The 27,698-nt window shown below is 29.6% G+C and overlaps 1 protein-coding gene across 1 annotated transcript in view; it reads left to right on the top strand.

The window, feature by feature from the left end:
• LOC107446265 (Muscle-specific protein 300 kDa) overlaps nucleotides 1–27,698 on the top strand; it is a 306,020-nt gene that overhangs the window by 122,058 nt on the left and 156,264 nt on the right. The window contains exons 24-37 of the mRNA XM_071184003.1: nucleotides 667–993; nucleotides 2,331–2,507; nucleotides 3,093–3,212; nucleotides 7,370–7,690; nucleotides 9,210–9,539; nucleotides 11,841–12,152; nucleotides 13,272–13,592; nucleotides 15,553–16,194; nucleotides 18,703–19,026; nucleotides 20,611–20,946; nucleotides 22,268–22,585; nucleotides 23,327–23,460; nucleotides 23,563–23,752; nucleotides 25,863–26,189. Coding sequence (XP_071040104.1) covers nucleotides 667–993; nucleotides 2,331–2,507; nucleotides 3,093–3,212; nucleotides 7,370–7,690; nucleotides 9,210–9,539; nucleotides 11,841–12,152; nucleotides 13,272–13,592; nucleotides 15,553–16,194; nucleotides 18,703–19,026; nucleotides 20,611–20,946; nucleotides 22,268–22,585; nucleotides 23,327–23,460; nucleotides 23,563–23,752; nucleotides 25,863–26,189 — 4,179 coding nt within the window. The remainder of the gene's footprint in view (nucleotides 1–666; nucleotides 994–2,330; nucleotides 2,508–3,092; nucleotides 3,213–7,369; nucleotides 7,691–9,209; nucleotides 9,540–11,840; nucleotides 12,153–13,271; nucleotides 13,593–15,552; nucleotides 16,195–18,702; nucleotides 19,027–20,610; nucleotides 20,947–22,267; nucleotides 22,586–23,326; nucleotides 23,461–23,562; nucleotides 23,753–25,862; nucleotides 26,190–27,698) is intronic.

The following is a 27,698-nucleotide window of genomic DNA, read 5'->3' as shown; positions in this document are numbered from 1 at the left end:
TTTTTTTTCTCAAATTTTAGTTGTTAGCGTTTTAACTTTTTCTTGATTACATTAAAATATGAATTTAAAAAAGTGTACTTTTGTTTTGATTATTCCGTTTTAAATATCACTTCTTTTTGAAAAAAAAAAGATGCACAATTTTTTTTAATTAATAAAAATAATAGGGTAAATGTGCCTCCTTATTTGCATTACAATTTAAATTAAAATCAAATAACATAGCATATTTTCAGTATTTGGTTGCTCACAAGCAACAATGAATGGTTTTTTGAGCAAGAAGAGAAAGGGGCAATATGTGTCAGCCAACCCCAAGAAGGGGGTGATGGTCCACAAAAGGTTGGAAACCGCTGGTCTAAATTATCCAATCGTCGAATTTATATTATATATCGTCTAATTTAACCAATTGATACACGAACGTAAACAAGTGTAAACCAGTTTTAGTCGTGTGAAAACAATAAAGCTATATAGTATTACCTGATAATTAAGATTTTACCTGCGATCTTATAGTGCATCGAATAATTTGGCAAGAGGTTGTAGTGAAGATGCGTTCGGCTTTTGTGTTATTTTACTATATATTCAGCCCAATCCTAATATTTTACATAATTATTTAATTTTTTTATTAACTGAAAAAAAATGCTAAAACCATCATATTTTTTTTAAAACATCTAGGCAGTGTGTGAAGTTGTTGACAGTAGAAGAGACGACGTCAAGTGGTTGGTTCGAAAGTTAGATATGTTGATACCCCATGTTCCAGAGTCTGAAGCATATGAAGAGAGAAAGAGACTTGACGCATTACTAGCTCGTTACAAATCCCTCATACCCGAAATTAATACAACGATCGTTGTCACTGAAACGATTACTAAATGCTTCATATATCGAGAAGAGATCGTTGAAGTTATTCGTTGGTTGAAGGAAGTTAAAGCCTTAACAGACTCTGTAGAAGAAGTCACTTACGATAATCCTGAGAAGCTGGCCCAACTTTTGCAGCAGCAAGAAGTATGTATACCTTAATAGCGCAAAAATAGGTTAAAGTTGCCTTTTTTTAAAAATATAAACAAGCAATAAATATAATTGCTTTTTTTAATATAATACAAACAATAAATTTTTAAATATAAACAAGCAATGCTGAATAAAGTTATAGTCTTTCAGTATATTTTTTGCCTTAAAATAAATCATATATGTACAGTGTGCAAAATAAAAAAAAACGTGCCATCCTGTATAACTTTTGATCGAATGATTGGATTTTCAAATTCTGGAGTTCAATCTTAATGGTTTGAAGGGATGACCTCGAATATTCAAAAAATTAGTACAGACGATATTTTAAGTAACAAAATAAGACTTAAAAGCGTGTTTTGTCTGAAAAAACATACCTATTTTTCGATGGATTTCGATTTTTGATCCCTAAAGTAAGAGGGGTAGCCGCAATATATGACTGCTGAAAATACGAAGAAAATTAAAATATTACCTGAATTAAAATACGACTTCTTTAAAATTTGATTTCTCATAAACTATTCAACCGATTTAAAATTTTGCATTTTGCCATTCACAATTTCATTCTTTAAAATGACTTAAAAAATTGCATACCTTACAATTCAAATTTTTTTCAACCATTATTAGATAAAATAATAAAAAATAATTAATTTTTGAAGATGAGAGAAATTTTATACCTTGCAATTCAAAAAATTTTCTGCTATTTTTAAATAAAGTAATAAAAAATAATAAATATGTACTAAAAGTTGTTTTTTGCATGGAATTATCTTTAGGTACATGAATATAATAATTGTGTGCAAAAAGTTTTCAATTCGCTTCGAAAGTTTTTGAGATATAATGAAATACGCAAAAATGTAAAGTTAAAATTAAGGGGTGCAAACTTTTAAACGCTATCCTGAACAATTTATTGGAACCATACTTCCAAAATTGAGGCTAAATCCTATATTTTGGGGGTCAAATATTCGAATCCGTAGATAAAAAAGTATGTTTATTAGCAGAAAGTATGCTTTTGTGTATGATTTCGTAACTTAAAATTTCGTCTTCTCTTATTTATTAGCATATTTGAGGTCACACCCCTCGAACAATAAAGATTGAGTTCTAGAACGTGAAGATCCGGTCATTAAATAAAAAGTAATCCAGGATGATCAGCTTTTTTTGAGCATTGTACTGTTAAAGTAATTGAAAAACGTATCACTTTTAATAACTTTTGTTTTAAGTATATGATTTTAAGTATGATGCAATCATTCACACATTTAAATTAACTTCATTATAATAAACAACTTTTACGTTACAACTTTTTTTCTGTGTTACAACTTTTCTTTTATTTCCTTTCCTTCGCCTAGGCTCTAGTACACCAACTTGAAACTCATTCTGACAATGTGAAATCTCGAGTACAGAAGGGTAAGGAATTGGGAAAATTGCAAAGGTCACCCAAATTCATTGAAACAGATGTTACAGAACTGGAAAAGAATTGGATGGAAGCATATGAGAAAGCTACACATAAATTAACTGTTTTAAAGGTACTTTAATCTAATGTTAAAAAAAAAATCTCATTTCTAGAAGAAGAAAAAACATACATTGTGATGATTTTAAATATCTGTAAAAATCATTCTAGTTCGAGCTTCAGTAACTCAAACAAATATTTATAGAATTGTTATTTTTGTAAGATTGTATAAAATTCGGTTGCATGTAAAATTCTCTTTGCAGTTTTATTCTATTTAACTACTTAGTGGAGTAGCTATTAATCTTAAATTAAATAAATGCAAGTTATTTGGAAGATAACATTTCATCTATCTGTTTCTGTGTACATTTTAAAGTACAAAAGAACATTCAGTTGAAAATATTTCATTTTCTCCAAAATTTTCGTAGATTCAAATTGCTTCTTGTGAATACAAACAAATTGGAGTTTGATCTTTTTCGTGATTTTTTTTATTGTATACTTTTAATAAGAAAAATTTAAAACAATTATTGATCCTTTTATTTTAATAGATTTATTGTAGCATTTTAAAATAGAAATATAATTTATGTTGTTCAATAATTTCCTCATTTCAATCTGAAATGATGAATTTATTTAAATTGTTCTAATTATTTTATGTACGTTGCAGCAAGCCCGCAATTTGTGGACAGACTATGATAAACAAAAGGATGAAATATTTCGCTTATTAAAACAAGCTGATGATGAATTGAAGAAACTGAGTCAAACAGCTAAACTTCACAAAACTACAGTAAGTTGAAAACTTTTTCTTTTTTTTAACTGAAAAATTTTCTAAATCTCTGAAAGATTTGAGTTTCTTATGACTTAAAACTTAATTTCCATCAAAGTATAAAAACAATCCTTTTATTGCCTGGTGCCTACGTAAGCATTTTTTTATTACTTTTCGGTTAAAATGAAGAGTATAGAGGCAAATCTTTATCAAATAATGAGAGCATGTTTTATTAAGTCATGTTTTTAAAAAAAAGAAAGAGAAAAGGGCTTTAAATTTATAAATTTCTCTAAAACATGCACTTCTTGTATTGTTTAGCAAATGGAACAAAGAATAGAAATTAAAATCAGATGAAGTAACAAAATGGTTATTAAAAGGCTTTGTTTAAAAAAACAACACAAAACAAACGTCTGTGAAAGAACTTGTTGCCTGTTAGAGAAAAAAAGTAGGAACGAGCTGATTTTTTAATTCAAGCATATTTTCTAAAGGTCTTTTGGTAAATCTTTCTGAGCGTGTTTTATTTCGATTTACTTATTTTCTTAAACTAATATAATTCGATTCAATAAGACAAAATCGCATGATGATGTTTCAAACTGTAATATTTTCATAGTTTTAATTAGAATTGTAATTTTTTTAAAGCTTATATATCCAAAAATTGAAATTTCTCTTTGCGTTAAAATAATTTTAAATTTATGAATGAATTTTGATCTATTTTGCAAGAAAAATTTTAATCTGTAAAGGTTTCACAAAAATTAGTTTTTCAATTCTATTTGCTATAATTTTTAAATTTTTAAACTAAATTGCAAAACGCTAGCATAAATTATTACAAAATGAGTACCAAAAGTTTAAAGAAAGAGATTGTATTCCGTCTCAAAAAGTTTCAAACTCTCAGTAATATTTAAAACTGCTGCTTCCTTATTATGATAATATGCTCATTATTTTTAAATTTTTTATTTGCTGTTTGAATAAATATGTATAAAATTCGAACATTTCACTCTATGTTAAAGAGTTGCAAGGAGCACCGCCGACACCGCTGTTCTGCGTGTTCAACTCAACGCTAAATTTTGTCTTGCTGCGCAATGATTATAAGACTTAAAAAAAATTGAAATTACTCCTGTGACTCAGGGGATACAGCAGCGTTCATCTCCCTGTGAGCAACTGGGTTCGAATCCGGGTGAATTTGCTGGATTCGAATCCCAGCGATAAGGCAAATTTCTCCCAATACTTGATACAGGAGTTCCCTTGTCTCTGGATCGGGTTCAAAATTACAAGACCTTGGGAGTTGAACATTAGTAGTTGTAAACCCGAAAATTTGGGACGATAATTCAACGACGGCTATAAAAATGTAAAATAAAATTATTAAGTTGTGTAAAAAATGTACAGTATTAAGAGGAAATAAAAAGAAACATTAGCCTTCGATAATTTGTTCGAGAATTATTAACTGTAAACTTGTTTGAAAAAATATTATACGCAGCAAGAATGCAACTACATAGTAGAATTCGGCATGTTGCAAGGGACGCATTTGTTTATGAACTTACTAGACGCCTACGGCGGCCAGCTGTCCTCCACGTTATTAATTTTTTATGGTATCAATTTCTATTTCTATATAATTTTTTATGGTATCAATTTCTATTTCTATATCGCTACAAAAATTATCGTCTTCGCTTAAGGAAAAAAAATAGAGCGTGGAAAGAAGAAGAAAAACTTATTATAACAATTATGAACAGCAACAAATATATCAAAGCGAAGCGTTCTATTTACGTATCGTTGCCACATTTTTAATACAAAAGTTAAACTTTTCTCCACTTTGATAAATGTAAACTAATGCGAACCTTACAATTAAATTATTAATTCCTTCGTATATTATTGGTTTAAGTTGTCGAAAATTAATATTTCAATTGCAAGGTTCGCAATAGCATACATTTATAAGAGTGGATAAAAGTAAATGCATTTTTTAATAGTTTTTTGAATATAGCTTTTTGAAGACGAAAAGGTATAGATTTTCTTACAAAATGACTGATAACTAAAGAACTAATCCAAATGTTTGGAAAAGAAAAGAAATTCTTCTTCATTATGTCAAAATACAATTATGTGCCGAGTTTCGTGCCTGGGCGAGGCTTCTGGGGCGATATATTGTGATTACAGACAGACAGACAAACAGACGCACACACAGCCGCGTTTATTATTATGTATAGATTGAAATTTGAAGTTCATTTAGGATTTTTTTCGGCTTTTTTTTGTTTTAAATATTGGCTATTTATCCGTTGTTGTAGAAAATTTATTTCTCTCTCGTGAGATCTTCATTTCGTTATTTTATAAACTCGCGCTAGAGAAGATGTCAATCAAGCGCAGAAAGAGAGAGACAGAAAGAGAAATCGCGTTGCCAGATATAAATCTCATCATTTAAAAATATTGACGCTTAAAAATAGATAAACAATGAAGAATGAGAATCAATTACGGGGGTCGGCGAACGGTGCCAGCAGGGGATGGAGCTTCCTGGTCGTGTTAAAAAGTTTGAAACTATAAGTTAATTCTGATATTTTTACTGCGAAAATAAATTTTGCGTTGTGCGCAAAGTTATACATGAATTAATCATACAAAAAAGTAATTGCAAGCTATAATTAAATTTCAGTAACTCAAAAATTATCTTTATGTACTCCAAAAACTAGTTAAATTTAGTCAACGTTTTGATTTTTTTTGTTTGAGTACTTCAGAGTACTTCTGTACTTGAGTACTTCTGTACTTGAGTACTTCAGCAGGAATACGCCATAAAATGCATCCCACTATCCACTACTTACGCTTTTATTTTCATATTTTTTTCATAGTCCGGCGAATTTTATGAATTAACGAAATTACGAATTAAGGCGATTTGCGAATGTATTTAAATTGGCTGGCATAAATTGGCAGATTTTACTTTCATAACATTTTAAGAAATTGGCAGATTTTACTTTTATAAAAATTTTAATTTTTACACTAAATTAGATAAAGGTAGCATATTTTTGTTCTTTATTTTACAGTTTCAGTACTTAAAGTTACAAGAAATAATTAAATCACATCTCGAAAAGTTTGTACCTATTTATAATTGCGTTGACAACATTGAAACTGCAATAACATGTTTAATATTGTTAAGCTCCTTATTTTTGCTGAAACAAATGTATATCGAATTTATCTAAAATTCTTATCAGATTTTTATGTATATAATTTTTTTTTTGTTAAAAAATTTTGAAACTGCAAATGAACCATAAAATTAAGGCCATGAAATTTAACTTAGCGTTATGGGCAAAATCAAATTAAATCAGTCAACGGAAAATAAAATTTTATTTTTATTTCATATAGTTTTTACTTTTGAATCCTAAAACTAATTAATCAGCCCCATAACAGAATTGCGGCTACACGGTGACATTGTCGCAGAACGTTAAAAAGTTTTTGCTGGAAGATTTTTCATTTTCAAGGGAAAATATTTGGTTTTCCTTTTCAAATACTTTTTCGAAAAAAAGTTTCTATTTCTGCAGATTTTTTTTCAAAAGTGTCTTTCTTTCATCATCAGAGAGGAAAGAAATAATCATAATTTTTCTATTTTCATTTGAGATTTAAAAAAAATTGGTAATGACTGACTTTACCTATAATTTCAATTTAATAATATAAAATAAAAAATTCCGAAATCGCGAAAGTTTAAAAGATAGTTCGCTCTAGAAATGATGTTCTTTCTTTCATTTTTTTCCTTTAAAAAGCACCGTATTTTACATACACTTATTTGAGTATCTCTTTTTTAAAGAATCCTATTCGCGTGATTTGTGATCTTTAATTTTGGGAATTACTGCATGACTTTTACGATGTTTAATTTTTTATCGTTCAATTTATTTACGACTTTTAATTTGTGTAATATTTACAAAATTCTGAAAAAGAAAGAATTAGTGCATTTTTCCTTTAACAAAAGGCGAGAATATCGCCAATAATATTAGAATTAAAAAAAATATTACTTCTACATTTAAAAATTTTTATACATTTTTATTCTATACTTTCTTCTGTTAACACAACGTTTCTGTTACTTTAAATTAGTAACTGTTGTAATTAAAAGTATCTTAAAGCAAAACATATTAGAGCTAGGGAAGTTTGTCGCAGAAATCCCCGAAAAAATTCTGCCAATCAGTTGCATATTATTTTATTTTATTTTACAGGATCAGTACCAAGAGTTACACGAAACAACTGAATCCCATCTCCAGAAGTTTAAAGCTGTCAGCAATGACTTGGCACCCAAGTTGAGTGAGCAACAAAGGCCGTTACTCCAGAAGGAGGTCGTTGAAATTGAAAATCGTGTTTTGATGGTGCTATCAACTCTCAAAGAAAATGTTGAATATCTTGAGAAAACTACGGAAAAGTGGACTAAATTTAATTTCAAGTTAGAGGGATTTGTCAACCAAGTTGACGGTGTAATCGATCGCTTAAAAGAGATTCTATCTTCAACTGCACCTGCTGAAGAAACATTAAGGAAATTAGATGTGAGTAATTTATAAATTCCATGGCATTTAACTTAAATAGTTTATTAGATTGTGGATATATGAGAAACTAATTTTTATTTGAATTGTTCACTCAGGTAATAAGTTTTGGTTAAAAAACAAACAAACATAACTTTGGTTATTGAAACTAAAATATACGGTATTTAAACCTATCATTTGTTAATTTTTCCGTTTATATAGTAACGGTTTACCGTAAATTCTGATTTTCAAAATTATATCTCTTATTATCACACATTTAGTTATCTTTGATATTAATATTATCTTTTGATATTAATATTATCTTTTGATATTAATATTTGATATTTAATATTATCTTCTGATATTAATATTATCTTCTGATATTTAATATTATCTTCTGATATTAATATTATCTTTTGATATTAATATTTGATATTTAATATTATCTTTTGATATTAATATTTGATATTTAATGTTATCTTTTTGTGTAAGGGAGACTTAACTTTTGTCATTCATTAGATATTTAGAACGCATACGCAATAATATTGGATTAGAAAATCAATACTATATAATCGATCAATAATCAAAATAAAATCAATAAAATTTCCTGTTTTTTATACTTGCATTAATTAATTATAATTATTATTCATTATTTTTGGATATTATCACTCAAATGAATAATAATAAATATAAGTTTTCAACAGCTTTATAAATTTTCTCGACTATCCCAAACGTTTTTACCTTAGTAAGATTGTTTTTACTTTTTAAAGAGGAGTACTTTTCTGGTGCTTAGTTGTGTCAATCTATTTGGTGTGATCATACAACATAGATATTTTTCATTCAATAGTATAAAAATTCCTGTAACTGATTCTTAACTTTTTCACAAAACAATTTTAGTTGAAAACATAATTTGTATTAATAAATAAATTATGAATTGAATTATAATTTTGTAAATAAATTATGAATTGAATTATAATTTTATAAATAAATTATTATAATAGTCCACTTTATGATACGTTTATAAATAAATAAAAATATAAATTTAATTTATCATACACTGACATATTTTATTTTTCGCTACCAAATATATTTTTTTAAATAAAGCCAGATTTTAACTGAAACGTCTAAAACTTAATTCAAAAAAAACTTTTTTTTTAAAGTTCATTAACTCACTCATTTCTAAGTCTGCATTGTTATTGTTACGAAAAATTAAGATTAAGTTTATTTTCCTTAAATTTCTTTCTTTTTTTTAAATCACACCATAATTAAATTTTCAATATTTTTAAAAACATGTTTACATACTTGAAAGATTAGCTACAAATAGATACTTTAAAATTAAAAGACTGACCCAGTTGTTTACGGCATATCCAACATGATTGCTAGACTGCATCTGGTTAGTTGACTTCCTCCGAGTGCTGGCATACTCTTGGTATCTTTTTTTTTTTCTTTTTAATTTTCTGGCACGCCGCCATACATCTCCCTCTAACAAAAGAATGGAGTCAGCTATTCTTTATTTAATTCCAACTTCTCTCAAAACTCGCAGGAACTCCACTCAGAAATCAGAGAGCAAAAGCAAGTGTTAACGAACCTGGAAACAGAAAGCAAAGAATTGGCCGCTGACCAGCCCGACAGTTCCAACGTGAAGCAGATTATTGGTCAGTTGGAAAACTTGAAGGATCGTCTCCACACTCTGGAAGAGACAGTGATCACGCAGCGAAACGTAATATCCAAGAATCTTGACGAGGTACAGCACGTGAAGGACATTCTAAGAACAGAAAGGGATGAACTCAAGGCGGCGGAATTGAGGGTGGATGCCGGTTTGCCAACTCTTTCCTCATTACCAGAAGCACGTGAGAAGAAGATAGAAACGGAGGTAAGCGTTATTTTATCTATTGGGTTCTTCAGAAAGTAATTATTTTTCTATGAAAAAGCAAGTCAATTTTTATTTATACTTTATTGAAACATATATTACCTATTTTGATCCTATATCTCTTGCCATATTTCTAACAGAAGCATGATTCCACCCGCATAAAATGTTTGTTCTTTGCTATAAAAAAAACTGAACCAGGTGATTTTTGTTCTCCTTATTTGAAGTAAAGGTATAGCAGTCTAAAATATTTTTAAAGACCGGCAAATTACTGTAGACAACCGGTTTCTTCTCCCAATGATAAAACGCTAAAAAAATGCATAATTTTCTTGAAGTTTGAGAAGCAAATCACTGACAATTAACGTGACTGCACAAATTTTGTATCGTAAGAACATGATGAACTCATTCCAGATTTCAGACATTAGATTTAAACCTTAGGCTTTTCAAATGAACTGTCGAATTTGATAAATCTAATGTCTCAGTCATCTCACAAGTTGTTATTCGTCGGATTACATCAATCATTGCGTCGTCATCAATTTAAATTGGTGAGGTACATCGATTTGCATTGAAATTTTGCAGCATCGAATTTTCAAACTAGTTTTAACATCGACGTACTGTTAATATATCTTCATCATACACATCGGTTAATGTTTTTGTTGCTTAAACAGCATTTTTTTTCTTTTCGATTATAAAAAAAATAAAATATACCGAAATTCTGCTTTTCACTTTCCATTTTTGAAAGGGCACCAACGAAAAACTACTGTTTAGAACCAATCGAACTTTTGTTGTTGTTGCTAATTCCCATCTGGTCTGACGGGGTCAGACCAGATCAATGAATCCGTTGACATTGAGAAAATCCGAAACCAGAATGGGAGAGGAATCGAACTTTTTAACCAGTGAAGTGATTCAAACTGATTCGATTGGTTTTAGAATCAATCAAACTTTTTCACCAGCAAGCCGTGCTATATTAGCTAACAAAATATATAATAATTATACGGCCTAAGTATGAAGTTGTCTGCGAAAAAATATAATTGAGTCTTCAATTAGGAAGAGCGAAATTACTTTCCAAACAACCCAATAAATTCTATACTGTCTTATTATACTAAATTACTGTATTAATATTACACTTAATGAAAACATAATGAACATGTAAACCACATTAAACTAAAAATCAAATTTTTATCTTAAAATGTAAGTTATTGGCTGCTTTATAATTTTTTTTTAAAACTTTATTCTAAATAGTCAGTGTTTTATTTGATAAAGAACTATAACATAACAATACATTGAAGCATTTTGTAAAAATAAATATACCAAAGAAATATATAATTATTGAGTTCAGCATATTATTACAGTGGTTTTGTTTCATTAAATGTGAAATGATTTTTCTACCATGGAGTGCTCTATTGAAGTTTCTTCGTTCTTTGTTTGCTTCCATGTTGAAGTCTTTTGGTCATTTTGTTTCTTAGGCATTGTTTATTTTAATATAATTTTTTTTTAGTGATTCCTTCTCTTAGTCTTTTTTTTTTGTTACTATTTTATTAAATTCCTTTTATACTACATCAAATATAGTTTCGAACTTATTAGTTTAATAGTTTGAATTTACTAGTTTAGATTTTAATCACTTAAATTTTCAAGGTTATCAAATCATTGCATTATTGGTTATCAAATCATTGAATAAATCATTGAATTTATTAGTTTAAAATTTAATCTCTTAAGTTTTCAAGGTTATCAAATCTCTTCTTTTGTTTTCTTGTCATTATCTTTTATTGTGTTTGCATTTTTGTTTATCTCATTTATTTCTACGTCAGACATAGTTTCTAGCACCGTTTAAATTTTTGTCTTGAGTGTGCAACATAAAAAAGGCAGACTTTGAGTTTTGTTAAATTAAGTTACGTACGTCTTTTGTATCATTTATATTTACTGGATCTAACTTAATTACAAGCATTCCAAAAAAAGAAAACTTTTATATACTGATTCTTTTTTAATTCTTTATTTTTACATTACTGTAATAAGCTTTGAACTTATTCGTGCTTAACGTTACTTACGTGCTTACGTCTGGTTCAGGACAAAATTACGATTTGTGAATGAATGAATGGATGTAAGAATGGGTTTGTCCTATAAACGGACAGTGATGAGTGTCTGGTTGAAGTCATTTTTGGCCATAGGGGCCAGCGAAAAACAAGAAACGCAAATCTGCCTTAAATTTTGATTTCCCCAAGCAGGGTTACTGGTATATGCGAGTAGTATTAGAAACAACAACATTTAGTTTTTCAAACTATCCTAAATGCAACAACTTTCTATTTTCAGAAATTTTGTGCCCATTGCCATCATAAAATCGAGTACCTGTCGGATGTCAGCACACAGACCATCACTGAAATATCTGATGCAGCTATTCAGTGCGAATTCATTCAGTTACAAGATCAATGGAAGACAATAGCTGATACAATCCAAACTTGGGTGGATCAGCTCCAACACATCATCATTCTATGGGAAGGTTTAAGCGTCAAATTTGAAGATCTCTTAAAATGGTTGGATGACAGGGAGAACCTAGTCAAAGAATTTGCCTCTGCTGAGACTCGTAATGTGAAAAAACTTGAAGAGTATAAACAGAAACTTTTGGTGAGTTTTATTATTTACAATAAATCTTTTTAAATTGTGTTCAATAACAGCATTTTAATCTTTTTAAAGAAATAAACTGCATCTGAAGGGAGTAGAGCGATAATTTGTCCAAGAGCATGTTGTTGAGAAGGTTTCTTTTTTATTTTGCTTTAAGACCGAAAACATGTAAAGTACTTATCTGAGCCGTGATGGCTCAGAGTATAAAGCGTTCGCCTTCCAATGAGGAGAACCGGGTTCGATCCCGGCTATGGCTAGTCGATACGAATTCCGCATCCAGCTTGCACCGACCACAGTGCTGACGTGAAATATCCTCATCCTCTTGCCGTCAGGATAATCGTGGGAAGTTGTCATGGTTTTCTTCTCTATGTAACGCAAATACGGGTTAGTTCCATCAAAAAATCCTCCTCGAAGGCAAATTTCTCCCAATACTTGATCCAGGTGTTCCCTTGTCTTCTGGATTGGGTTCACAATTACAAGGCTGCGGAGTTGAACGTAAGTAGTCGTAAACTCAAAAATTGGGTCGGCTGTTCAAAGATTGTTATAAAAAATAAATAAATAAATGCACTTATCTGAAAACAATGCTAAGAAACAGTTTGATGAATAAACATAATTAATTACATTAAGAAATTGGGTGATTTATCGCTATTTCCTCTGCAGTTTATAATATTAGATTATTTTGTAAACATTAGAGTCGTGGTGATAAAAAATCTCTTCTTTGTACGATTTTTGAGTTTAAACAGCTTTATAGCTTTAAAATTTATCAAAATAACTACTCACAATTACAGTTAAAATGAAGCTGAATTCTTAGAAAATCATAAAACCGAAGCTTTTTTTCCTAAAAAACTGCATTTTTTTATGGAAAATAAAAAATATGAATCAACATAACATTAGACATTTAATGTGCAATCATATATCGCTACTATTCTAACAGCTCTAGGTAAATAATGGCTAGGATATCTATCTATCTATCTATGTATATATATATTTATTATTTTGTTTTATTTTTTAAGTTATAAATTTCATGCCTTATTATGCTTTCTGTAATCTTCATTTTGCAATAACAATTAATTGATGACGTTTTCCAAAATGTATCTACATTTCAGTATCTTCTTCTTTCAGAGCTTACCCTCTGAAATCAATGATCAGCGACAAAATCTCCGAAAAGTCAATGAAGATGTCGTTCAACTATCTAACCATTTGTCGCCAAAGACTGTTGTGGCACTTCGATCCCAGACAACTGATATTCAGAAAAGAATTGATAAATTTGAAGACACCTTGCGTATGCTATTAATACAGCTGGACTCTTCAATTTCGCAGCAAGAACAGCTTTTCAAAACTATGAACACCTTCAATCAGTGGGAAGAAGACGTAACAACTCAACTTCACAAGTTCGATGATATATTTGTCGATCAAATCGAAGCAGTAATAAAGAACATAGAGGTACGTTATAACGAATATTTCTCTCCCTAAATTTATCGATATAATGAGAATTAAAAAAAATGTATCTCTAACATGCTCTAAGTGCCATATGATAGCGTGCGCGAAATGGCTAATTCTAAAATAAAATGGCAAATAAGTTGGTTACGCCACTTTCCAGTTACGCCAATGGTAAATGAGTACCTTAAACTTATTGTTCCCTCAATTTAAGTAACCAGCACATGAACCTGCGAAACATTGAGCAAAATAAAATTGTTTATCATGCTGTAAAAGACATTTACCTACAATATTTAAAGTGCAACTAACACTTTAATTAGCAATTATTATTTAACATTTATATTGTATAATACTATAAACATTTTTCTTAAATTTCTTATGGAATATGAACAAAAATTAGATTTCAAGTCTAGGACCTCCAAGGCTAAAGCGTTTGCTTTGTTTGGGGATGACACAAGTTCGAAACCCTGCTGTGGCTGGTTGGCACTAATTCTGCTTCCAGCTCTCACCAATCACAGTGTTGACTCAAAATACTTCAGTGGTAGTCGGATATGGGTTAGATTCCGATTGTGGTAGGTTTTCGTGGTTTTCCTCTCCAAGTGTATGCAAATGCTGGTTAGTTTCATCGAGAAGACCTCCACGAAGGCTAGTTTATCCCAATGCTTGATTCAGGAGTTCCCTTGCCATCTGGGTTGGGCTCAAAATTTCAAGGCTACGAAGTCGGAATAACATTGATAGTCGTAAACTCAAAATTAGATCGGTTGCTTAACGACAGTTATAAAATAAAATATAAGATTATAATAGTTCTAACTGTGATTCTCTGCAATACCTAGTTGATGTTTAAAGCTAAAATTTAAAACTTAGAATATAGAGAAAAAAAATCTCTTCAAAATTAGAAATCTCTTCTAAGCACCATTTGTTGGCATTAACTTTCAAATATTTTAGTATTATTTAATATTTAAATTCCTTAAAATTTCAATTATTTTAAAAAATAAAATAAGATTAAAAAGATCATAATTTTTTTATACATAAGAAATTCTGATTTTCAAATGCACAAACATAAACAAGTTTTAGATTTAAAAAATGCAGCTCATTATTATTATTAGTAGTAGTAGTAGTAATAATAATAATTATTGTTATTATTATTATTTAAAAAATAATATTGAACTTCTATTGATTATTTAACTTCTTTTAAGTAAATTGTATATTTAAAATAAATATAAGTTATAATTTTGAAATAACGAAAATATATCTAGTGCCTTATGGAACTAGTTCAATTAGACAACCATAATGTTAAACGAAAACCAATAAAATTATTTTTTTATTGAATGAACCAGTGGTCGTAAGATCACACGATTCATTCCTAAATTTCATTAATATATTTCTCTAAATTAGCATTCCATGTCCATATTTTTAGTTCGAAGGTAGACTTTAACAGAAAACAACATTTAAACGCGCTTATACCTTGACCTTTGCAGCGTTAGCAACATAACGTGGGCTTCTAAAATAAACATGAGCAAGCACAGTTGCTTCAGTCTTAAATACAGGAGCCTATTAGCTAACATAAAAGTGCGAAATCCCCAAATAATGTTTATAATAGTTAATATAATCCTATCCTATATAATATAATCCTGTAGTTAGTAATATTCTAGACTAGATTAAAGTCTGGAACGCTGAGTTATAAAAAAACTTATATCAAAAATATGTGACATTTTCTAACTGCATTATTAGAAATATAATAATTACTAATTTTAAATTAATAATTAATTAAAAATTAATTATATATTTTTTTAAATAATTAATTTAATTCATTGTCTAAACGTAATTAGAAATTAAAAAGTCTTTAAAAACTAGTCTAATCTAAAAAGAATTGGTTTGCTTAAAATACTGCAAAAAAAGGAATATTGACAGTTTTAACTGTTCAATTAATTCATCATCTTTATAACTTTTATTTTTTTATTTTCAGATTCTGAAAAAAGAAAATATAAGCCGTCATGAGGATTTCAACAAAATATATTCAGAGGTGAAAGTAATTGCAACTTCAGGCGATTCTGCAGATATAGAATCGATCACCTCTTTGTACTCCAAGCTTTCTGAGCTATATCAAAAAACAGATGAGCTTCTATCCAAAAAACACGAACTTCTACAAAGACGTTGGAGCTTTGAATGCTGGTTCAGGGATATGTGTGAAAGGATTAAACTTCTAAAAAACAAAAGTGAAAGTAGAAAAAGCAATCCTGAAGAAATCCTCAAAATTAAGGAGGAGTTGAAAAAACTCGAGGACGAATACCAAACTACTTCTCTTGATCTATCAGGATTAGACAATGCTTTGAAAAATATCAATCAGATCATACGCGATCGTATTACTACGTCACACGTGTCTGTTCATGATCGCTTGACTCACATTCAAGAGTTGCTGCATTCTCTAAAAGAGAAACTCTCCAACGAGGAGGCTGAAATTTTGAAGTTCACAAAGAAATGGGATGAATTCAATAAAGAATATGATGAATTGTGTAAATGGTTGTCGCAAGTAAATAAAACGACTAGTGATTTACCCTATGATGCGCCCACTATTAATGAGTTTGAAGAACAGTTGAACAAATTGAAAGTAAGTATATTTCAAATGCATTTATTTTCTGAAGTCACAATGTAGTTTTAATGTATTGATGACAAAGTAATTTAATATTTATCCAATTCACCTGTGCAAGTAAATTTAACTACACTGGATGGGGAAAAAATCTCAAAATCAAGAAAAAAATTATTTTAGAGAAATGAAATTTCGGCAGTGCCTTTGTCTGAGTGTCATATTTAATTGATTAAAGTTTCAAGATCACAGGTTAATGCAACTATAAAAAAAAAACATTTCAAATGTGAAATATCGGTACATTAATAACGGTTGTAACCACCAGAATTTTGAATGCAAGCATACAAACGGGCATGCATCTTATTATACAGATGTCTCACCTGACTTCCTTCTAACTAGTATACGGCTATCACTGAGACTAAGACGGAACAGACTTTTGTCAGAAAACACAATAGATCTTCACTCTGTCTTCCAGTGAGCTCTAACTCAACACCACTCAACGGCAGTGAACGGCAGTGGTTTAGAATGAGTAGAATACAAACTGAAGTGCGTCTTGCTCGGAAGTGTATTTGCAGTAGCCAATTCGCAACAGTTCGTTATGTCACTGCAGTGCCAACTGCAGCTCGAATTTCTGATGCAGAAGCAGTACGGTGAGCCACAGCCATACGCCGTGCACGACTGTCTTCCCTCTGAGTAGTTCCGCGTGGAAACCCCGACCCCGATCTTCTTGAAGCTTTATCTTCCCTTGACCACTACTGCCAACAATCATGCACAGTGGATACATTCATGCATTTTCTGCAATATCACAAGGAAAAAATCCACTTTCTTGCAGCCCTATTACATGACCACATTTAAAGTCAGTGTGCTGTTGATAATGGCTTCTTCGTCGTCTTAAAGGCATTCTTGATTCACTGTGTCAAAATTTAATGAAAAATAACGCTTAAGAACTGTAGAACACGTATTTGAAGCGACCCTGATTTGCATGTTCACAGTGACGCTACTAGTGCTAAACTCATGCTCCAAAAGCGAAATTTGAATGCATGTCTTTTAGTTGCATTAACAAGCCTACTAAATTTAGTTTATGAAGCATAACTCCTTGCTGTTGGGATTTTTTTTTTGTCAGTGTTTAGTAAAATCCCATTATGAGTTACATGCTTGGAGTGATTTTAAAAAATGCCATCGCCAACACTTGCTAAGCCGTAATGAGGTTTTTATGATTTTTACCAAGAATTGAGGTAGGCAAAAATATAGAAAATCGTAACCAGAAAAAAAAAGCAAATACATACAAATTTATAAACATACCCTCTCAAACATCTCCAATATCGCCAAATCCACCGTGCAACGTATAGTAGGATTACGCCGGCTATTTTATTTATTTATTTTTTAAAAAACAATTGAAACAAAAATAGTTGAAGTTACTGTCGCCTGGTTACTAATTCACTTCTCATTTTTTTCAATATAAAGTTTCCTAATCTCGAAACGTTTTGTAAATATTTTCTAGGGAAACAATTCACTTCTCATTTTTTTTCAATATAAAGTTTCCTATTCTCGAAACATTTCGTAAATATTTTCGACAATATAAAATAACTTTATCTAGAATTATTTTGCAATTTCATTACAGTAACGAAAGTGTTACAATAATACTTCAATATATAAAAAATTGTAAGTTAAAACCTTTCATTAAACTGTTTTCCAATAAAATCATGAACAATTTATTAATTTCAGAATAAATTCTTACTTTTTAAATTTTTTAAAACTTTTTTAATTTTATTTTTACTAAAATATTAACACATAGTTCTTCATTGCTAATTTAGTGAATGAAATTGGATTAAAATAATAAATTCCAATCAAACTAATAAAGGCATTTTAAAATAGTTAATTTCTGCTTGTGCATTAATTTTTAAAGAGATGCTAACTAATTGAAAACTCGCTCTCTTTCACATATAAGAATTCTTAGAAACTCTATTAGAATTTTTCACTTTTTCACTCATAAAAATTCTTGTGCAAATTAATAAAACTATTACCCATTGTTAAAATGGGTGTTATTTTGGGTTTGATAACGCGCGCACCTTATTTGGACTCCACCACACTAATTTTTACTATTACTCTTGAACACAGTTGAAAAACTGTGTTCAAGAGTCGTTGCATGCGTTGCTATGGCGACCGCTGCTGTTTGATAATTTTTGTAGAATTTTTTTTTTCACTTTTAATTTTGTTATGCATTTTGGTGAGTTTATTTTTGAGATATGGGACCAGAGAGATCTCATAAATACTTCTTGAGTTGTAAATAAAAGAGAATGTCATCATTTGAACGATATAAAAAAAAATTAAACAGCAGCCATTTTGCTAATTGGTAATCTGTAATCGCCTTTTGGTGGTCAAAGTTTTTTTATTTTTATATTTAAATTTGTAACCAACTTTATGCCATCTTTTTATATTTTGAATTAATAATTTTTTTTCCAATAATTTTTTTTAAATATCAATATTTTGAATTAACTTCTGTATAGACTAAAATTTGCTTGTAATATTCAGGTGGTGCGAGCTGAAATGGAGGCACATAATCCTTCCTATACAAACATTCATAGTCTTGGACGATCCATCATTGAAGAGGACTCTTCTTCCTTCACTGCTGTTCAAGGTTATTTATCAACAATTGATAAGCAATGGGAGCAACTTACAAGTGAACTTGCTCGAAAAGAAAAATCCGTCGGCCGTTGTGTACAGCTCTGGAAAGATTGCATTACACACCAGCGAGAGATTACTGATGTCATGAAAAGGTCATCAAAATTAATAGAAAAGCCCTCTTTCGTACCTTGTGATTCCGTTCAAGTTACAAAACTACTAGAAAACGTGAAAGTAAGTTCTCATATGATTTATTACGAAACTTATTAATGTGAATACATTGAAGTTAATCTGCTAGAAAAGGCAAAAAATATTTATAAGGCTTAGAAATATACATCTGACATTCTTGACTTGGTGCATTGTTTAGTATTAGTGTCGAATTGTGTTGTGGATACCTGTTTAGTCTTTGACTTTGTTTTAGATTTTATGATGTGCTATCATATAATATCATGAAAAAATTAAAAGTGATAATTTAAATAAAATAAAGCTTTCGTAACGTTTACGCTTTATTTACTTAGACTTCTTTTAATCGCTATACATTAAAAGTTTTCTCTCTTTGTGAGGGAGTTATCTTTGACAGATAACTAAGGATACCATGACCATGAGCACCGATCTATTTACTTATTTTTAATATAAATTTAGGCGAACTTATTATATAACACCGCTTGATTTCGTGACATATAAATTAAGTATCTAATAAAACAGCGTTTATCGCCGTACAGATGGTTCTAGCAGTTATGACCTTAAACTTTAAATTCAATCCAATAGGTTTTAACCCATCAATAATTTTAACTTAATCGACATAGCACAAAATGTCAATCAATCACTAGGAAGGAATAAATTTGAAAATCATTGTGTTAGTAGTATTATAGCTTAAATATATATTAAAAAATAAATATATTTCGTAGTTGAAACAAAATTTGTTTATAATTGTTTTTTTTCTTCAAATTTGAAAAAAAAAATCTTTTAATAATATTTGTCAGTTTCATAAACTTTTTTTTAAAATTTCAATTTGTTAATGTTAAACTAAGAAACGCATTTTATTTTGTTTTATACTATACATATAATAGTTTATTTTATATTAGTATTTCATTTATATAAGTTAATTTTTACCCGATTCACAATTTTTTTAATCATATTTTGTAAATTACTAAATTTCCTGATATCATCTGGAGAAATATTTAAAAATCCTACCTCTTTCTTTTCTAGTTTTTAACTGAAAAATTAAGGGAATCTCTAAAATTTAAAGATATAATGTATGATGCCGAAAGGACTAAGGAATTCTTAGTTTATTTGAAATTGCATGTAATGTTAATAAAATATTTAAAATATATTTCTTAAATGCAATTGAATAAATTGATTAATAACTGTTTCGAAATATTTTTTTCTTACTTAATAGATAAAAAAAATAGTTTTGAGTCTGAATACATCAACCTAACGAGTGATGCGTATTGTTCACAATTACTTAAAAACATTTATTTAAAATCTAAGACAAAAATGATGGATTTTAAAAAAGCGTTCTTAAAAAAAACACTGGGCATTAAAGTTCTGTTACCTAAAAGTTCTGTTTTTAAAGTTAACTTAAATATTTTGGGGGTAATTTTTCACGAACTCAGTTTGATAACAATTAAAAACAGAATGAATTGTAAAAAACGTTACCCGCATCCCACAAAAATAACTATTTGATTTCTTTTTAAAAAATTGTTCAAGTTTTTTCTTTCATCATGTCATTTTAACACAAATTCCAAAATCTTTTTAGGATATGTGAAATTTCTATAAAGCTTATGATTTTAATTTTTTTTCTTTTTCACACTTTAGAATGCAAATGAAAAACTAAAATCCCATCATCATGAAGTGGATAATTATAGTCACAGAGCAAATGAATTAAAGGACGAACTATCCTCTAATAACTTATCGAGTAAGCTCAGCATCGAGAATGATTTAGTGGACATTCAAAAGAAATGGAAAGAAATTATGGCACTCCTTGAAACAAGACATCAAAATTTAGAATCTCAGCTCATGCTGTGGCAGCAGATAGAATTCGAAAAGGAGCAAACTATCAGCTGGTTAACTGAAATCTGCCAACTGCTGAATGATCAAATTCATAAGTTTGAAAGTCGAGAAAAAGCTGAAATAGTACTAGACAGATATAAGGTAAATACATAAACTGTTTTTTTTTTTTTTTTNTTTTTTTTTTTTTTTTTTTTTTTTTTTTTTTGGTTTTTAAACTATTTTATAAACTTTCTTTTGTGTGACTATAAGGGTAGAATTTGTATTTGCTATTTATGTTTCGACCACTTTCCGACTAGTTGGAGCACTAAGAACCTTTAATTGAGTTTCACGCTTGATGTCTATGCAAGTTTATATCGTTTATATTTCGCTACAAATAGAATAAATCCTTATTAAAATAGATTTTATCGTCAATAAAAGTTCCGATAATTTTAAGACTAACCATAATGCTCAGATCTTAACTACAGCTTTATGTCTGATGTCTGTAAAAATTCGATCTTTCCTGACTGTTACAAACACAACTTATCACCATATTAACGCCAAAAAGGAATGAACCGAAGAAAGGCTTTGGTTACTTTTTGACTGTTGACAATAAAAGTTTCAATTGTTTCCTGACCATTGCAGAAAGAATTTATCGCCAATCGAAATCTAGATTGTAATCATTAAAGTTTTATTAAATATTTTAGTAAATATATGTTAAGGGCAGTGTTAACGGCACATCTTTTTTATACGAGTTATAATACACAAGAGAATTCTTCTGTTCTTGTCTTTTGTGTTTAAGTTTACGTTTTGTGCAAGAGTAAGTGTAGACTCTCAGAAATTAAACTCTCACTTTTGAGGATTGAGTGATCAAAGCTCAGTATTTCGATCATAAAATCTTTTTGTCACGAAATTACGTGATTTATGACGAAACACGTATTTTCAAATATATGACGAAAATATGACAAACTCGGAATCTCATCCCAGTGCATTGTGGGAGATATTGTTAACTAAACTGACAAAACTAGAATAGACTAGAGAATCGGAAGCAAAGTGACGAATCAATCTTAACGGACTGTATGGTGATCAAGGAGTTGGCCTCGTACCAGGAATGTTCAGAGTTCTGATCTCAGGCGTGGGTGTAATTTATCTCTCTGTTCTATCTGTCCTTATTGTGTTGTTCCATCTATATGTTGCAAAAGTAAAAGTGATTATTATAAAAGTTGGGTACATTAGGCACTAAGAGGTTTTTTTTTTGTTTGTTGGACGAAAACATAATGATGAAATATTTCTTTAATTTTGACGAAATACGCGTTTCCCCGAAGAAGTGTCGATTGTTATTTGTCGATAAAAGTATTGATAATTACTTTGCCAGAATTTCTGTTCAGATCATAACCATGAAACGGTGTCGACAAAAACCAAAAAAAATTGGTTTTTATATATTTGTGTATCCATTTTCTTAATGCATGTTTTCTTTTCATTTTAGAATGAATTGCATTCGTATGTGGAATTAAAGATTAACTTACTCACTAAAGTTGAATCTCTGTTAAAACTGAATGATAATAACGAAATTCCAACTCTGACATCTTTGCAAACTGTCATAAAGAGGCACTTTGAAGACGCTTCTGATTTAGCCGAGAAGTTAGAACATCGTATTCGAGAGCTCAACATGGAGGAAAGTGAAATACGAAAAGAGCAACTGGATCTCAGTGAGTGGTTGTCGAAAATGAGAGAATCAATTTCGAAGTGTGAGGACGTTTCTGCTGATGATGAGACCATATTGCAAAATCATGATAACTGCAGGGTAAATAATTTCTGTTTTACTTATATTTTTAGTTATTCCAAACCTTAAAATTAGATTATTTTTGGGAAAAGAGAACCCAAGTTGTTGAATATATACTGGGTACCCCAAAAATTACCGACAATTTGAAAATACGGAAGCATGTATAAATATTTAGATCTCTGAACCATAGCATTCCTTCTAATCAAATTTCAAATTTAGTAACAAAGTTCATCAACAGATGGCGCTGCTAGCTTAGAAAAGCGTTTTTTACAACGTGTCACACCATTTCATCTGAAACATTTTCTCAGGCATCTATTACTTTTTGTCCTGAAACTGAAAGCCATGTTGTTGCGGAGACTTGGTTGTTTTATGTTTTTCTCTATTGATGTTATTTGACATTTAGTGACATTTTCTACTAATTTTAAAATTTGGTGGGAATAAATCGCAGACCAGAACGCAGCAGAACGTAAATGTCTTCCTACTTCTGCCTTTCTTTATGTAATATTTAAAATCGTTCTTCGTTTCAGGACATGTGTACCAGTAGTAATAAAAAATATTTACAATAAGACAACATCACAGAATGACATTGACCAAACTTCATGTTGTTGTTAATAATAACTGGTTAACGCTATAAATTCGTTTAAATTATTCATTTTAACCGGTTTATTTGGTTATTCTTAATATTAACTGGTTAGTATTAATAATAACCGACTGTTTACATAGACCGTAACATATACATAAAATATTATTTAATATTTGCAGCAATTGGAAAAAGAAATTTTATCTTATAAAGGACGATTTGAAACAATGCAGATGAAAACTGCAGAATCCAAGCAAAAACATTCCAATGTAGATTCATCTTATAATGAGAAAGAAAATGCTACTTTGCAAAAAAGGTATGAAAAATAAATACGTTGTTAATTTCGTTGTTTCAGTTCTCTATTTGTTAAATACATTCACTTCTTCAGATATGTTATTTTCATACTATTTTATTTTAGGTACGATAAATTGAAAAGTATGGCATCCAAGGTTGCAAATTCATTAGCATCAGCAGTGGAGCGTCGTTATCAAATGGCTTTGCAAGATTTCCAACGGTGGATGATAACTAATTCGGAGAAAGCATCATCCTGCAATCCTGATCTTTCCGGTGACCGTTACAGTTTAGAAGCCAAAATGGGCATATTACAGGCAATTACTTAATTTTAATATATAAATAAACTTTACATAAATAAACTTTAGGTATCCGGCTAGTTACGACAGCTTTTTTCTTAAATATTAATACAAAATTTTGAAAAACTAGTTTGTTTTATCATGTGTAAAAATTTATAAAACTAGCAAAAAATAAATATTTGTATCGCCTTTTTGGTTTTTAAATGGTGACTTTTAGTTAAAAATAAGGCATTTTATGCAAAAACGTTGAACACTGTAAAAAAAAAATTTATCCCCCAAAGCAAAATATCTTTTCAGAATTTTATTTAGATGACTATTATCTATGTTACGAACTATTATCTTAAAAGCCACTGAGTTAGGGATCAATGTAGTTGAAAAGGCAAATTTTTAGAAATTTTTTCACTTGTCTTTGGGGAAAACATTTTTAAAAAATGAAATTCAACTTTTTCTGTACTAGTCTTTTTTCTTCAAAACAAGTGTGCTATAATTATAAATACTCATGAAAAATTGTAGACAATTATTTTAAAAACAACGTGAGATATAGTGTTTACGGTGGTGATTTTGATCTGATTTTGAGATAAACGCATTTAAAGATTTAAAAAATCATTAGTCTATCCACTACTAGCGCCTCGCAAGAACTTCTATAACTTTGTAAATAAATGGAGAACAGACAAAAGTAAAGTATTTTTAGAAATCTAAGATTACAGAAATTTAAAAATTAATAATAAACTCAAGTTGGAAATTATTTTCGAAATCATGTTTTTATACCTTAAACATATTTAAATATAATATGAATGTTTAATATCATTGTATCAACATAGAATTATTATTGTACTTTTACAAAAATAATTCTCAGTTAATTTACTCAGTGTATTCGCTATATTTTTACTTACACAAATGTAAGAACAAAGTCAAAATTATTTAATACATATATTACTTAAATAAATTAGTGAGACTTTTTTTCAGAATTTTTTTTTGATTGTAATCGATTAGCACAGCAAAAGATATTTCTAAAGTCGTTTTATTTTATTTTTTTACTTATTATATCTTTTTTTACTTAATCAAGGGTGAAAGTTGATTTGGAATTTTTATCGTATTTTTTTCACTAAAAAAAAACAAACGTTTTGCAGAATTTTTTTTCTTCGAGATTTGATATGTTTAATTTAATTTAAGTGATGCGTATTAATTTATGACGTCCCTTATTATTCTGCTATAATACTGAAAACATCTTAAAACAATAGCTAAAATATAAATTAGTGATATCTGTAGATAATTACAGTAATAGATAAATTACAATAAGAATATAATAAACTTCATAAATCTTCTTCGATAAAAATATAAAGTGATATTTTAGGAGTTCGAAACTAAATTTTAGTATTTTCGTCAGTCATGGAATAGATATAAAGAAGCAAACACGAACTAAAACATGATTACTCACATTTTGCTTATATATCTTAGATTTGATTTTGCTGTTACGAAATTCTCTTACAAGGAAAAAAAAGATTTCTAAAATTCACATTAGAAAAAGTTATGAAAAAGTGATATTTGTTTTTAATAAACTATTATTGGCAAAACAGCCTCTAAAAAGAAATTGAAAACTTGACTAAATAAATAAATAAAATACATATTATTTTTGATCTTCCTGTCATATGCGCTCTTTTAATATAGATTTGTGATTCATTTGATGTATAAAATTGGCTAAATTTGTTGTTCAGAAACCTGAGATAATGATTATTTTGTATCAATTTCTTATATTATAATATAAGAAAACAAAATCTAATAACAATAATAATGCTAAAGGTATGAAAAGGTAAAATAAATTGTTTATTTTATGAGAAATTAAAAAAAACAACAAATATTTGATTTTGAAGCCAATAACAACTTACACAAAAGAGTGTAAAGTAAATTATAAAAAAGGTGCTTTGCTTTATATAACTTTATATCATACAATTAATTTATCACATATACATTCATTGTTATCTCAATTTCGCTTTATGCTGAAACTCCCCATAAGAAGAAAAAAATAAATATTATTATGATAATCATTAAATGATCTTTTTTGATAAATCATCATAATAATCAATGATCATGTGATATGATTATTCATAATTTTATAATTTTTTTATAGGAAATTGAAAATAGTATAGTTCACGGAGAAAGTAAAAAGATAAAGTTGGAAGTGACCGCTGGTAATTTCAGTCAGGTACTTCCAACTGATCGTCATCCCGAAATACAGTCTGTCATCGAACAAGCAAACATTGATTGGGAGGCATTCAATACATCCATTGCTAACACCAAAAAACACCTCCAAAAAAGTTTACTCCTTTGGCAAAAATATGAAACTCAAAGTGAAAGTTTTAGTTTATGGCTGAAGGATATGGAATCAAAAGTAAAATGTGCTACAACTCAACCCATTGAATTAGGAGATATTCAACAACAGCTTACTCTCATCAAGGTATGTTATTTCTTAACTTCAATTAGAAAATTTGAGATTATTTGAAAACGTATGTGGTGGCTTAGAGGATGGAGCATTCGCCTATCAATAAAGTGACCGGGTTTGAATCCCAGAGAAGGGTTGTTAATATGAATTCCGCACCCAACTAGCGCATACCACAGTGCTGACGTGAAATTTCCTCTGTGGTAGACGGATCATGGGCTTGAGTCCCCTTGCTGTCAAGCTAACCTTGGAAGATATACCTGGTTTCTCCTCTCGATCTAACGTAAATACCAGTTAGTTTCTTTAAAAAGTTCTCCACGGAGGCAAATTTCTCCCAATACTTGATCCAAGAATTCTCTTGTCTTCCGGATTGGCTTCAAAAATATAAGGCTACTGAGTTCAATATTAGTAGTCGTAAATCCAAAAATTGGGTCACTGTTCAACGACAGTTATAGCATTATAAAATTAAGAACAAAAAAATAAAAATGTATGAAAAATATATTTGAATTTTTAATTGAATTTAATATTAGTTCGTCTAACGTTATCCCCCTGGAAAGCGGAAATTTTTTGGTACAAACGTATCTCGAGAACTTATTTTGATGTCATATTTTTGTATTTGATTAAAATCTTATAATATGTGAATTCGTTGAAGAAAAAATTATACTGTTGATGTTGTTGTTCATTTACGTCGTACTAGAGCTGCACAATGAGCTATTGGCGTCGGTCTGGGAAACATCCCTGAGGATGATCCGAAGATATGCTATCACAATTTTGAACCTCTGCAAAGGGGAGGGCACCCCCGCTTCGGTAGCCCGACGACCTGCACGCGAAGTCGAGCACTTTACGGTAGAACAGTTTAACGAGGACCAATACAGCACATCCTCGGTCCCAACACAGGCTGATCCAAGTGGTCACCCACCCGCACCCTGACCGTAGCCAGTGATGCTTGACTTCGGTGATTTGCTGGGAACCGTGTCTTAACGAGCAGTCCACTGCGGGACTATACTGTTGAAATACTTAAAAATCGATATTTTAATTAGCTATATCACGTAAAATATTTTTGTGCCAAAATTGATTCGTTTCACCTATTTTTTATAACTCTTAGGTCTTTATTTTTCGTTAAAATTAATCATTTTTGATTAACAGTTAACATCATTTTAATGCAATCAACAATGATAAAGTTAAGCCCAAAACAAAATAATTTCAAAAAAAGAAAGAATATTCAAAATATTAGTTTCACTATTTTTCTGATTTTGGAAATGTATGTATTTAAGTTTGCACTCACAGAAATAAAATCTCACTTTTGACGATTTATCAATCCTTAAACTGCACTTAGTTAATTATGAGAAACATTACGTTACGTAATTACGTGATTTGTGACAAAACGTGAACTTTGAAATATATGACGTAAATGTTTTCTTAACTCGGAAACTTATCGCTCCCTCACAACCTTAAATCAACGAATGTAATTCTTAATTTGACGAAACTAGGATGAGAAATGCTAAACAATTCTTCACTTTTTCGAAA

The sequence above is a fragment of the Parasteatoda tepidariorum genome, chromosome 8 (assembly GCF_043381705.1).
Source record: "Parasteatoda tepidariorum isolate YZ-2023 chromosome 8, CAS_Ptep_4.0, whole genome shotgun sequence".
NCBI lineage: Eukaryota > Metazoa > Arthropoda > Arachnida > Araneae > Theridiidae > Parasteatoda > Parasteatoda tepidariorum.
Note: the sequence above shows the minus strand (reverse complement) of the source record. Positions and strands in the feature narration are given on the sequence as shown.